Source organism: Nannospalax galili, unplaced genomic scaffold (assembly GCF_000622305.1).
Source record: "Nannospalax galili isolate Female #2095 unplaced genomic scaffold, S.galili_v1.0 scaffold1664, whole genome shotgun sequence".
Classification (NCBI taxonomy): Eukaryota; Metazoa; Chordata; class Mammalia; order Rodentia; family Spalacidae; genus Nannospalax; species Nannospalax galili.
The window spans coordinates 39,556-52,988 of record NW_008351933.1 but is presented as its reverse complement, the minus strand read 5'-3'; the positions used below and the strand labels follow the sequence as shown (position 1 = coordinate 52,988).

At 49.2% G+C, this 13,433-nt stretch overlaps 1 protein-coding gene across 9 annotated transcripts; it reads right to left on the bottom strand.

Annotated features, from left to right (window-relative positions):
• Positions 1-6,153: 6,153 nt before the first annotated feature.
• Btbd19 (BTB domain containing 19) lies at positions 6,154-11,718 on the bottom strand. Of its 9 annotated transcripts, none has more exons than XM_029553956.1 (9): positions 11,306-11,717; positions 9,883-10,096; positions 9,704-9,757; positions 8,159-8,203; positions 8,001-8,060; positions 7,427-7,495; positions 7,212-7,343; positions 6,967-7,092; positions 6,154-6,847 (listed from the first exon to the last, which is right to left on the bottom strand). In XM_029553956.1, the coding sequence occupies exons 1-9, from the start codon at positions 11,389-11,391 to the stop codon at positions 6,716-6,718; spliced, it is 918 nt and encodes a 305-aa protein (XP_029409816.1). In that variant the 5' UTR covers positions 11,392-11,717; the 3' UTR covers positions 6,154-6,715. The 9 variants fall into 9 exon arrangements, with proteins under 9 accessions (XP_029409816.1, XP_029409818.1, XP_029409821.1 ...); XM_029553958.1 differs by having other exon boundaries at positions 9,982-10,096; XM_029553961.1 differs by having other exon boundaries at positions 10,060-10,096.
• Positions 11,719-13,433: the final 1,715 nt, after the last annotated feature.

Below are 13,433 nucleotides of genomic sequence, written 5' to 3'. Positions count from 1 at the left end.
ACTTGGCAATAGGGTTCATATTAAGTGCTTAGTAATACAAATGAAGCAGTATTTGAGGTGTCAGTGTGGCATTTCAGAGCCATCCTATTCCAGCCCTGCCCCTCCAGACTTCTCTCAGCTTCCTGCTCCATCAACCTGTGGGGAGGGGCAAAGCCAGGCAACAGGTAGACATGGCAAGATGGAAGATCAGAAAGGTGGCCATCTGAAGTAACAGATGGGCCTGGGGAGATTCTCTAGGAGGTATGGGACTGAGGGGAAGGAGCCTGGACCCAGAGCGACCTCCTAGGCAGAACAGCTACAGACTTGTGTAAGCTCAGCAACTGGGAGGCATGAAGTGTCTGTGGCCAGTAAACCAGGGAGAAGTTCAAGAATGTGGACGCTAGCAGTTGGTGAAAGCACTGATTTTAGCTGCTGGTGTTGGAAGGTTGGACACATCCTCCGGCTATAGTTCAGGTCCTCACCCAAGGGGAAAGGGAGGGCTTTTCTTGTCCCTCTCCTTATCCTTATCCCTAGACTGATGAGCGCATACTCTCTGGATTCCAACCACCTACTCACCAAGAATGATCCTACCCAAGAACACTGCCTTTCTCACAATCAGAAAATGATTGTCACCAAACATACACACAAAGCACATTGCAACTGAATCAACACTAAAATGCCTTAAAGGAATGATGTCAGTCCGATGTACATAGTGAGTTCCAGGTCAGCCAGGGCTACATAGTGAGACCTTGTCTCAAAAAACAACAAAAAAGCTAGGCATGGTGGCCAGCACAGGAAAGGCTGAGGCAGGTGGATCTCTGTGAGTTCAAGGCCAGCCTGGTCTACATAGTGAGTTCCAGGCTAACTGGGGCTACAGGGACACCCTGTCTCAAAAAGACCAAAGAAAAAAAAATTATGTCAGGGCTGGAAAGATGTCTCAGTAGTTAAGCGCACTGGCTGCTCTCACAGAGGACCCAGGTTCAATTCCCAGCACCCATATAGTGGTTAACAACTGTCAGTAACTCCAGATCCAGGGGATCCAACAATCTCTTCTGTCATCTGCGCTGGTTCTTGCAGAGGACTAATGGCAGCTAACAGCCATTCATAACTCCAGTTTAAGGGGATCCCACGCCCTCTTTTGGCCTCTGCAGGCATTGCATGCATGTGGTGTACCTAAACATAAATACAGGCAAAACGTATATACACATAAAATACATATACACAGGCAAAACATAAAATAAAAACACATAAAAACAAAACTTTTTTTTGGTCTTTTTGAGGCAGGGTCTCCTTATAGCCCCTGATGGCCTGGAACTTGCTATGTAGACCAGGCTAGCCTGGAACTCACAGAGCTCCACCTGCCTCTGCCTCCCAAGTGCTGGGATTAAAGGCATGTGCCACCATACCCAACTAATACAAAACAAAATTAATTAAAAGAATGAAGATCGGCTGGGCATGGTAGCAACTTCCTGTAATCCCAGCACTTGAAAGTTGGTAGAATCAAGGTTGTCTTCTGCTACTTAAATAGTTGAGAGATGGCTCAGTGGTTAAGAGCACTTGAAGAGGACCCACGTTTGGTTCCCAGCACCCAGGACAGGTGCTTAACAATGGCCTATTATGTGTTCAATGCTTCTGACCTCTGTAGGTATCTGCACACAGATACACACACACATACACACAATAAAATCTTTTTTTTCTTTTTTGGTCTTTTTGAGACAGGGTCTCCCTGTAACCCCAGCTGTCCTGGAACTCACTAAGTAAACCAGGCTGGCCTTGAACTCACAGAAATCTGCCTGCCTCTGCCTCCCGAGTGCTGGGATTAAAGGCCTGCACCACCACATCCAGTCACATAATAAAATCTTTAAGCACATGCCTTTAATCCCAACACTGGGGAGGCAGAGGCAGGTGGATTTCTGAGATAGAAGCCAGCTTTGTCTACATAGTGAGTTCTAGGCCAGCTGGCATTACAAGGAGACCCTGTCTCAAAATAAATAATAAATAAAATCTTTTTTAAAGAGTTAAGGTCATCCTCAGCTATAAGAGATACTTTCTTAATATTGTATTACATTTTATTTTTGTGTGTATGTGGAGAGTATGCGCATGCTATGGAAAAGGTGTGGAGGTCAGAGTCAGCTCACTCCTTCCATATGGGTCCTGGGGATTAAACTCAGGTTGTCAGGAATGGCAGCAGATTCTTTTACCACTGAGCCATCTCACCAGCCCAGATGCTGTCTTTTAAAAAAAAAAAAAAAGAAAAAAAAAGTGCTGGCAAGATGGCTCAGCAAATAATGGTACTTGCTGTCCAATTATGAAAACCTGACATTCTGAGTTGATGAAGTTAGTAAGAGAAAACCACCTCCGGAATTATCCTCAGGGCCAGCCTAGGCTACATACTTACCACTGAGCAACTGTATAGTAACCAGCTGAGCAATCTGGGATCCTTAGCTAATATTTCTGATATTCAGCATGTATGTGAAATGGGAAGATCAGAAACTATATTGAAACTATATTCTTTGTTTGAGGTCAGGTCTTATTATATAGCCAAGTGTGCCTCAACTCTATATAGCCCAGGTTGGACTTAAACTCACAATTCTATCAGTGCTTCCTTACTGGGGTTATAGGCATGCCCCACCATGCCTCACATGCTCCTTTCTGTTCTCTTTGCGGTTCTGAGATCAAACCCAGAGCCTCATAGATGCTAGGTAGATGTTCTACCACTGAGCCACATTTCTACTTTCAGGATTTTGTTTCATGTTTTGTTTTTTTGTTTGTGTTTGTGACAAAGTTTCCTGTAGCCCAGTGACCCCAAACTCACTGCATAGTTCATGGCCCCAGAACTAAGATTTCAAAAAATTTCATGTTCCAATGTGGTCATGTTGATGAAGCTGTTAAAGTAACAGAACAAAGAAAGTCATAAATCAAGGCACTTTGAAAATACGTTGGTGAAACGTTAGGTAGGTGGGTTACAGCAAAGCTAGGGAAAAATTTTGCTATAGGCCTCAGATGCTGTCTGATGACATTCTTAGCCTTGGGTTGGTTGGAAACTAGGGGTCTGTACATGTCCAAGAATTTACCTACTGGACACAGAGACATTATGTCACATACAGAGAATGGCAATAAATGCTATTAAGGAGATAAAGATGCCCCAGTATAATTTGGCTCTGGACTTGTAACATTCCAACTGCTCCGTATCATTGATGATCTAATCAGTTCATCGGATTTGCTGAAGATTCAGTATAAGGTGCGGTTCATTTTAGGAACATTTGTTCATAGCTATGTTGAAATTTTCATCTGGATTGCATGATGGGAGAGCAATCCTGAAGCATAGAAGGATGTCACTGCTGTGATGGGAGCTGAACAGAACCAGTCAGAGTTGAAACATCCCAGGTATATTTGGTCTGGGAGCTGAACAGAACCAGTCAGAGTTGAAACACCCCAGGTGTATTTGGTCTGGGAGCTGAACAGAACCAGTAAGAGTTGAAACACCCCAGGTGTATTTGGTCTTGACCTCATACCACCTCAGGGGACAGCTCCCATACTGCTTGTGAAGTCATCCTACCCTGTTGACACAGACCACCACTGTGCCTTCTGGTTTCCATGGCTCCCCATCCCTGAGATCAAGCCTTTTCCAGTTCCACTAACACTAGCCTCTGCTCCAGACACAACCTCTAACACTCCACTCTCTGAACAAAACTGAATCACTACTATTGGTGTCATAATCATTCCCTTTACCCAGCCTCTTTCCCACCTCCCCTTGTCCTAACCCCAAATCATCCTTCAAGATGAACTGGATGCTGCCAAGTGTGGCACCTCACACCTCTAATCCCAGCATTTAGGAAGCTGAAGCAGGAGGGTTTCTCTGAGTTTGATAACAGCCCAGGTTATTGTGAGTCCCTGTTCTAAACAGATGAACTGATGACAGCTGCCAGTGGTGCAGTGTTTCCTGTATAACAGATGAATATATATTTCCTAAACATGTAATAGTATTGAATCTGTCACACTGCAATCCTAAGTACAAAGTTCATTTTGTATCCTACAGTCTTACTAAGTAAGTTCTATTGTTATCTTCATTTTATAGATAATGAAACTGAAGCAGAGAAAGAATAACTAGTAAGTGGGCACAGGGCTAGGACCCAAATCAATCATCCTGGTTCTACAAAGCACACAATCATCATGCCACTTATTTTGGGTTATTTTGGAGTGGGGTGCTAGGGATTGAACCCAGAGCCTCAGACAAAATCTATCACTAGCTACATCCCTACCCAATCTTTGTGCTGTTTCTTTCTCCCTTTCCCTTCCATGGTAGGAATCCCCCTTTAACAAAGGGAATCATGCTCTGCATGTTTTGTTTTGAGATAGAAACTCATGTAGCCCATACTCACTTTGAACTTACTATGTAGCCAAAGCTGGCCCTGAACTCCTGATCCTCCTGCCTCTTCCTTTCAATTGCTAGGGTTACAAGAACCAAGCACAGAAAATTATTTTCAGTGTTCACTTTTCAGTCTTGAACGATAACGCAAATAACTATCTCTAATCTAAAGGCAATATTTTTTTTTTTGGTCTTTTTGAGACAGGGTCTTCCTGTAGCTCCAGCTGGCCTACAACTTGTTATGTAGACTAGACTGGCTTCGAATTAGAGATCCCCCTGCCTCTGCCTCCTGGGTGCTGGGATTAAAGATGTGTGCCACCATACCCGACATCTGAGACAGAAATCTGAATTTATTCTCTTCTAAACTGTGGTCTACTGTTCCTATAGTTCTATCTACTGAGAGTGGGGGGCTGATGTGGAAGGATGACTTCAGCCCAAGAATTCCAGACCAGCCTGAGCAATGGAGCAAGACTCCCATCTCTTTAAAAGTTTAAAAAAATTCATTAGTGTATGTGTGAGGGTCAGAGGACAACTTTAAGGAGTCTGTTCTCTCCTTCCACCATAGGTTCTGGGAATTGAACTCGGATGGCCAAGGTTGTGAGGCAAGTGCTTTTACCCACTGAGCCTTCTTACCATCCCCATTTTAAAAGATGTGTTTTCACTGGGCGTGGTAAATCCCAGCACTTGGGAGGCACAGGCAGGAGGATCTCTGAGTTCACAGCTAGCCTGATCTACATAGTAAGTTACAGGCCAGCTGGAGCTACAGGGAGACCCTGTCTCAAAAGGACCAAAAAAAAAAAAAAAAAAAGATGTGGTTTCACTATGTACCCCAGGCTGCCCATGACAAGATCATCTTGCCTCAGTGCTAGAGATTATTTCAGGTAAGTGCCACCACACTTGGCAAGACCAAACTCTTTATGGAATAAAGTGACATTTACAGAGGAAAATTAAATCATTTAACGTTTACAGAATAGTGTTAATGTGACAGGGGCTGGGGAAACAACTGAATACTTTCTCCAGGGAGATTCAGGTCTACAGGAAGAAAAGACACAAGATAAATGAGGAGGTGGCAAGAGGAGTCTTCAAAACCCAGGTCTGATGGTGCAGGCCTATAATCCCAACTATTCCAGAAGTGACTGAGGCAAGGTCTGGGCCAGCTTGGTCTACATAGAATAGTCCAGGTCAGCCAGGGCTAAACAGTGAGACTGTTTCAAAAACAAACAAACAAACAAACAGAAAAGATGCAAGGGTGAAGGAAAATAGCTGTGGTATGTGCAAGGCACAACACCCAGGGCCAAAAAAAGTAATTCTGAGCTGGGCGTGGTGGCACAGGCCTTTAATCCCAGCACACGGGAGGCAGACGCAGGAGGATCTCTGTGAGTTCAAGACCAGCCTGGTCTACACAGTGAGTTCCAGGACAGCTGGGGCTACAGGGAGACAGTGTCTCAAAAGGACCTAAAAAAAAAAAAGTAATTCTGGAACTTCCAAAGTCACAGTCCAGAAAATATTGTTAAACATTTAGAAGCCTTAGGAACTTCCCCTGAAACATACTGTATTGTGTCCTGGAAAGCAGGCAGGATGTTGAAGGACTCAAGATAAATAGGCTCACAACTGTGCTGGGTTCAGTGTGGGAAGACTGAGGGGGCGCTGGCTGGAATTATGACAGAAAGACAATTAAAATGTAATGGGACGGGACTGGAGAGCTGGCTCCGCAGTTGAGAGAACTTACTACTCTTGCAGATGACCCAAGTTCGGTGGCTCACAACCGCCAGTAACTCCCGCTCCAACAGGGTCAGACGCCCTCATACACATAAAAACAAGTTGTTTTTTTTTAATGTGACAGGAATATAGGCTGTAGATCAAACCAACTCAAAACTACTAGAAGGTAGAAAGGGCATGAAGGAGGTGTAGAGGACTGAGGCAAGAATGAGACCCCGGTTTCTGACTCGTGGAAAAAAAACTATTTCCGGAACTTCCGGAGAGCGCTAAGCTCGATTTTGCACAAATTCTCAGATAAATGGGATATTCACGAGAGATCTCTGGGAAGCTTGTTTGTTGTGAAAGCGAACGAGCTGAAGAGACTGCATAGAGCATAGGAGCACATTAGTTCCCAGTGGCTGGATACGGTGCTGGAAACAAAGTGGACCCTCATTTCCCAGTTTCAGGGTCCCGCCATCGCCCGCACCAATACCAGGCACAGGCCCCGCCCTACATCCCAGGCCGGAAACACGCCAGCGGCGCCAAAGAGCTGTCCTTCCGGCAGCCAGCTAGCCAGGCATGCTGGGAGCTTCACTTCGAGCACAGAGCACTTCGGGAGCTGTAGTTTCGGGCATGCTCAAACTCCCTGCCAGTCCCGGAACTAGGTCACTAGAAAGGATGGTCCAGAAAGCAGTGGTGATCCCGAGGTAGGGTGCCCCTCCGGCGGTGGCACGGTGCGCCCCGGGCCGCAGCGCCTCTCCGCAGGGCGTGACACTTCCACGCCTCTACAATCTGCTCCACCTGCAGAGGAAGGCCGGTCACCACGCAGCCCGGAAGTGACCCCTCGCCCGGAAGACCCTGACCTGACCCTCGCCCCCACCCAGCGGAGTGCATTTGTGTCTGGTTACTCGCTTCCGCACCGGGATGAACGGCTCCTGCCTGTTCTGCTCTTCCAGGGCGCTCAGCTCCGTCGGGGCCAACAAGGCCAGTCTCAGCTCTCGAACTACTGGAGCCGCTACTTCGGCCACCGGCCGCTCCAGTACTGCCTGTGAAGGGCAGCCCTGAGCCCCGGCGGAGCGGGGTCTGTGCCCCGCCTCCCGCTTTGCCGAGTTCCTGCCTCCCGCGCCGCCTTTAGCGCCCTCGCCCTCCCCTAGGCCCCACTCACGGCGCCCACGCGCGCCCAGCTCCGGGCCGCCTGCACCAGCTCAGCCTCGTCCACGCAGAGCTTGTCGCTGCGCAGCAACGGCAGCAGCGCCGCGGCCGACAGCTCCAGGAAGCCGCGGGTGCGGAGCGCCTCCTACGGGCCGGCGTTTCGGTCAGGGGAAGGGAGCAGAATGGCATGTAGGGCTTAGAAGTATGAACGTGGGGAGCGGTATGTACCTGGCAGTGGGTCTCTATGAAGGCCATGCACTGCTCCTGTAGCGGCCCCAAGCCAAAGGTTACGGCCACCTGACAGCAGAAAGGAGGTCAGTCTAGAGACTGGAGAGGCCCCTATAACCCGGCCCAGCACACTGGGCGCCTGATTCCAGCCTTAATGGTGAAGACCGACAGGACCTACAGTGTCCCAGGACTTAGATCTGGGAATTAGCACATGGACACACAAGCAAATGCTGGAGGGAAACCATGTCAAGTCCTTCAAACCCCACCCTGAGACCTGGGCTTGGCCTTTGAAGTGCACTTTTCCCAGCTTAGAGCCATTCCCCACCCTTAATAGAATACCAACAAAGACTTCCTAGCCCTTTGAGTGTTTTTCCTACATGTGACCTTACTGATATACCCTGCATCCCACAGATTAGGCACAGAATTTATCTCATAGACACTGGGAGTACACCAGCCTTCTCATGTACCTACATTGTTCCATGGCAGATACAAGCGGTTAGGGCTTCTGTTAGATGGAGCCCAGCACCACATCCTGCAAACAAGACTCCTCCCAAGCCTATTTAGCAACACCCACCTGCAGGGCCTCACAAACCAACTCCACATCCAGCACCTTCACCACAAATTCCAGGCACAACTGGAGACAGAAATGAATGTGAGCTTTATGGTACTGTCGCTGCTTCCAGACCCCAGCCCTACCCAAGAGCAGTGAGTAGGCTTGGAGCAATGAATCACCCAGATTCCCAGCAGCAGAACCAGACCCGTCTTGACCTCCCAGACCTGGGGAGGGAAGGAAGGGTTGTTAGGACCTAAAACTTGGCAAGCCCGAAGACAATGAGGTTAGCAAAGCCAAACCAAGCAATGCACCTTCTATCTAGTACAGTTGTCTTGGATCAGATGATAACCATGTAAAAATTCTAGTATCTCCCTCAATATGCTATCTTCCTCCACTGGCCCCTCCCTTACTCAATGACACTTCTGTTTTTACCAGAAACTTAAATTTCATGTTGGAATCTCCCTCTCATCCTCACACCCAGAAAAGCACTGGGTTGGGCCAGCTCTTACTCCTCTCTCAGAGCCACACTTGGTGTTCCACTGCCAACTGCACCCTAGCAACACCCACCTGACTGTTGCACTAATCTGACTGGACTGGTGGGGCCTTTTCCATTCCTCTGTCCCTTTTCCTCTTAGCTTCCAAATCCCACTCTCTTGCTCAGAAACTTTCAGTGAATACATAAAAAGTCCAAGGGAGCAGGGGGTTGAGACAGGGTCTTGCTATGTAGGCTTAGCTAGCCTAGAATTCACTATTCACCAGGTTCACCTCAAACTTGGAATGATCCTCCTGCCTCTACCTACCGAATGCTGGGAATACAGATGTATACCACTATACCTGGCTAATGCTGAGAACTGAACCTAGGGCCCGCAGCATGCTATGCAGGTACTCTGCCACTGACTACTCTTGAGTCTGAAGTGCAGACTCTTGAAGACATTGCAGTAACCAGCCCCCTGGCACCCTCTCCAGTTCATCTTTCCCCTTTTTCTCGTACTCCCAATCCAACCATACCACATACCTAAGTAGCTCCTTTGGTGTCCCAGTGACTAGGCCATCCTCCCACTCGCCTGAACAAGATCCTGCTTGTTCATCCAGATCCAACACAGAAGTTTCCTTTTCCAGGAATCTCTCCCCACATCAGCAGTCTGCCCTCATCTATCCCACCTAAACCACTACTTTAAGGGTTTTTTTGGTTGGTTGGTTTTTTTATTGTTTTTGAGACAGGGTCTCCCTATAGCTTCAGCTGGCCTGGAACTCGCTAAATAGACCAGGCTGGACTCTATCTCATAGAGAGCTCCCTGTGTCTGCCTCCTGAGTGCTGAGATTAAAGGTATGCACTACCATGCCTGCTTGAGACAAAGTCTCACTGTGTAGTCAGGGCTAGCTTGAATTGCCTAGGTAGTTCAGACAGGCCTTAAATTTGCCATCCTCTTTCCTCAGTCTTCACAGTATTGAAATACAAGCACCATGCCCTTTATGTGTTGTTTTCATGTGTCTGTCTCCACTCAACAGGTCAAGGCAGGTTCTCCTTGGACCTAGAGCACCAGCCATCAACACCCCAAATGTTTACCCAGTACACACTGAGCATGTGCAGATCCTGTGCACACAGGTACACATACATATTCTGAGTACACAGCTATCCATACTTCTCCATTTCCTCCAGGACAGACTAAAGAGAAGTATGAACTGAAGTAAGGGAAACAAGATGGCCAGGCATAAATACCCACCTCTCGAAGTTCCTCCAGCCCATATTCCACAGCTGCTGTCAGCACCTCCAGCACCTGCACAGTGGGTGGTTGAAGGAGCAAAAGGGAGTTTCCCCAGCCCTTCCACCCACAGCATGGTGGGCAGAGTCCTGCCTCTTACATCCCCCTCTCCCACCCAGACCCCTGCTTGGTGGTCTCACAGAGTGGCGGTGCAGCTTGACACTGTTGGTATACAGGAACTCCAGCACTGCCAGGAAGGCCTCAGCTGGCACAGTGCTTAGCACCACGGGACTAGTTACCCCAGGGCCCGGCTCTGTGCCCAGAAGTCTCTGGAAGAATTTGCATCTACAGGCCAACAAGCACCGGTGGGCAAATACCTCTTGCTGTTCTTGACCAACCACAAAGCGAACATCACTGTGGAAGAGAGGGCAGAGAGCTGAGAGAAGAGTCCCAAACCTAGGCTGCACTTTGGGCTTTGCCTTTGCCCACACTGGCTTTAGTTTCCTTATTTGTAAGGTAAAGGGCAGGGCATAGCATTCCGATAGGTCTGAGATACAGGCTTGAGTTCTAGTTCTAGTTCCACCCTGTAGTACCATAGACAAGTGACTTTGTATCTTTGAATCTCGGGTTTCTCAGCCACAATCTCAGGTCTCAGAGGAGGAGATGACTGTGCTTGGTCAATGAGGGGAACACCAGGGCTCATCTAAGCAAGATTGGTCTCGCCACAGTCTGAATCTTGGGGGAAGGGAAGCTTCTCTCCTTCCCCTAGAAGCTGATTCAGGGCTTTTCACCCTTCCTCCTGTAGGAGGGTGTGAGGATGTGGGGTACAGAGTGCATTGACTGTAGACATGGCAGTGATACACCATCGAGGCCAAACCACATTTTCCATCTTCATGATAACTTCTGGCCCAGCCTCTGGGCATCTACACAAGGTAGAGAGAGGGGGTAGGAGGCAGGAGAAAACACTTCAGCTCCAGGGACCTCCTACTCCCAGGCCCAAGGCCTGAGGTTCCCATTATCCAGGAGAGACTAACACCCTGTCCTCAAAAGGATAATTATGGTAGTCACCAGCCCTTGGGTGCAGACAGTGGGAACTGAAAGCTGCATTTGTACTTTCATGGCTAGCCCTTCTCCCTGTAAACTCTATTCCTGGTTTCAGACAGCACTGCCATCTTGAGTAAGGAGTGGGCAGCCAGCAGCCTCCAACTACTTCCTGTCTGGGTCTCTAGCGCAATCCTTTGAGCTTTGTTCCTCTTTATGAATCTGAGAGTCGTCTGCTCCTCTGCCTCTTCAAGGAGCAAAGCCTTAGCACGCAGCTGTACGTCCATGGGAAGGAGTCAAATTACAGCCCACATGGCAGGACCCAGGGGACTCCTTTCTCCATCCAGAGAAAGAAGGGCTTTTCCTAAGCTCACAGCTGCCCTTGGCTCTCTCCCACAGCCCCCACCTCTGGCTCTCAGGATATCATGGGCACAGGACAGTAGCCATTCTCTATATTTGACTTGCTCACAGAGGAGGAAGGCCAAGTCTTCATTCCCAGCCTGTTCACCCAGGGCTTCCTCAAAGTCATGGGCCCAAGGGAGTCAGCTAGGGAAAACCCACCAAGGGGGCCCACTACCTCACCTGTACCAGGGGTTGTTGACAAGGCTTCTGAGTGCTGTGGAAAAGGGTGCAGCCTGCCCCTGAACAACCAGTCCCGGAGTCACCATAAGCGGGGTGAGGAGAAACAGTGGTAGTGGCCCAGGAAGCCTGCTGCTGTGGTTAGTCTGTAGGAGGCCTAACTAGGCCCAGAGAGGCCAGCGCAGCCTGCGGGAGGTACAGGAGCTCTGGAGGCCTGTTTGCTAAGACTTAAGGGAAAAAGAGGCCCAGGTTCCTGAAGAAGGCATCACACTAGTAGGAAAGGCAGGAGGCTCCGAAAAGGGAGACAGACAGGGAACCCAGAGAAGCTGAGGCTGGAGAGGCCTGTGGTCCCCGGAGAAGCTGCTGGTGGATGAGGCCCAGACTGGGAGCCTGCCCAGGAAGCCGCTGGGTGGGAAGCCTGCGAGTTTCCATGGAAACTGCAGTGAGCCTGTGGAAGCCCCACCCACCTCCCTTCCCTATAGGCCCAGGAAAGAACTTCCGCTGGTAAATGGACCATCAAAAGTGTCTGAGGGTCTTTGGGCTGACCCTTGCCTACACTGGGTTCAGAGTTCAAGGCCTCTACTTTCTTAATTCCGCCCTACATCAGGACTACCTGGATAGCTAGGCCTGAGACATCTCCTCATCAGGGAAAATTCCCAAGTGTGATTTTCAGCATCCAGATTCAGCTTGTCTGGGAGGAGGTAGTCCCATGCCTCCAGAGGGAATTGGGAGAGAGCTGTCAGCTCTGACAGAAGCAACACAGCTTCTGGTATCCCTGAGAAGCAGTTTCTGCAGGGAAGGGTATTAGGTACTGGGGCACACCAGAGGTCTTGCTAGAGACAAACCCCACAGCTTTTGAAGTCAAGAGGCTGGACTTGGATTCACGATTGAGTCATGGTTGTCAGGCCTGGAACCTTCCCCCATGAGCCAATGGGCCTCCCCTCCCCAGCACTCAGCTCTTAACTAAGGAAGTCATCCAAGCCCCACCCTGTCTCTGCCCTGGAGCGGAAATGTTTGTCCTTGTTGAGGCTGATGGAGAGACAGAACAGTGACTGTGCTCCTTCCTGTGTGCCAAGACACTGGATTCCTGAGAAGCCACCCCCACAGCCTCGAGATCTCCTGTGACTTGTTCACAAGCAGCCTAAGAAATGGACAGTGTTTCAGAAGCTCTGGGATAAACACCTTTCTGACCAGAGTGCCTCTCTCCATCTGCCCCCTTGATCGTTCTGTGACAGTAGTATGTGCTGGACTCCAATCTTCTGTGGGCCCTCTCCTCCAGAACTTTGGGTACTCCCACCTTCAGCAGATGCTCATGGTAGGCAATAACACTCAGGTTATTCCAGAGCTTGACTAGAGAAAGGAACTCTGGGAGGAAGAGATGTGCTTGCCACAGCAGCCCCATGGTAACTGTACAACACAACCCTTCCCCACCCACCTGCCTGTCAGGTCAGCTCAGTGAGGACTGCGGAGCCAGAACAGGAAGCCAAAGGCTGCAGGTGACTCAGGTGCCTGAGGGAGTTTTGGGAAGAGGGGAGGGCAACCATCCCAGAAATTATTCTGGAGGATCTAGAGGCCTAAAGCAGAAGATGGAAGGAGCTGGTCTCCAGATCCAGCCTGTGGTGGATAAGTCATACCTTATCTAGAGCAGGGAAGATGATCAGGTTCCATACTCCCAAGGCTAGAGAGGTCTGTGGGGGTGAGGGAGTTGGGTCTATCCCTCCTGGCTACCGGCTGAAGGCACCACTTCTGCCTGGCTTCATCTCCCCATTCTGCCGAAGTCGAGTGGAAGGGGTAAAAAGGAAGTGAACTTGGTGGAGCTCACCTGGCCAGCCTCCACAGTGACCAGTGAAAAGTGGAATTCAGGGCAGCATAAATCCCAGGATCAAAGCCTGAGCAACATCCCTTCCCCTGCTTATATCTCTAACAGTGCTTAACCTCTAAGTACCTAGGAGCCCACACAGCCCCAATTTGATCTACTTGTCCCAAATATACAGGTAAGGGATATGGGGTACCTGGGCATGGTGGTGTATGCTGTAGTCTGCTAGGGAGGCAGAGGCAGGAAGATCACTTGAGACTAGAAGTTTAAGGTTAGCCTGGACAAAACCCAAGCCTCAAAAATAACTAAGGCCGA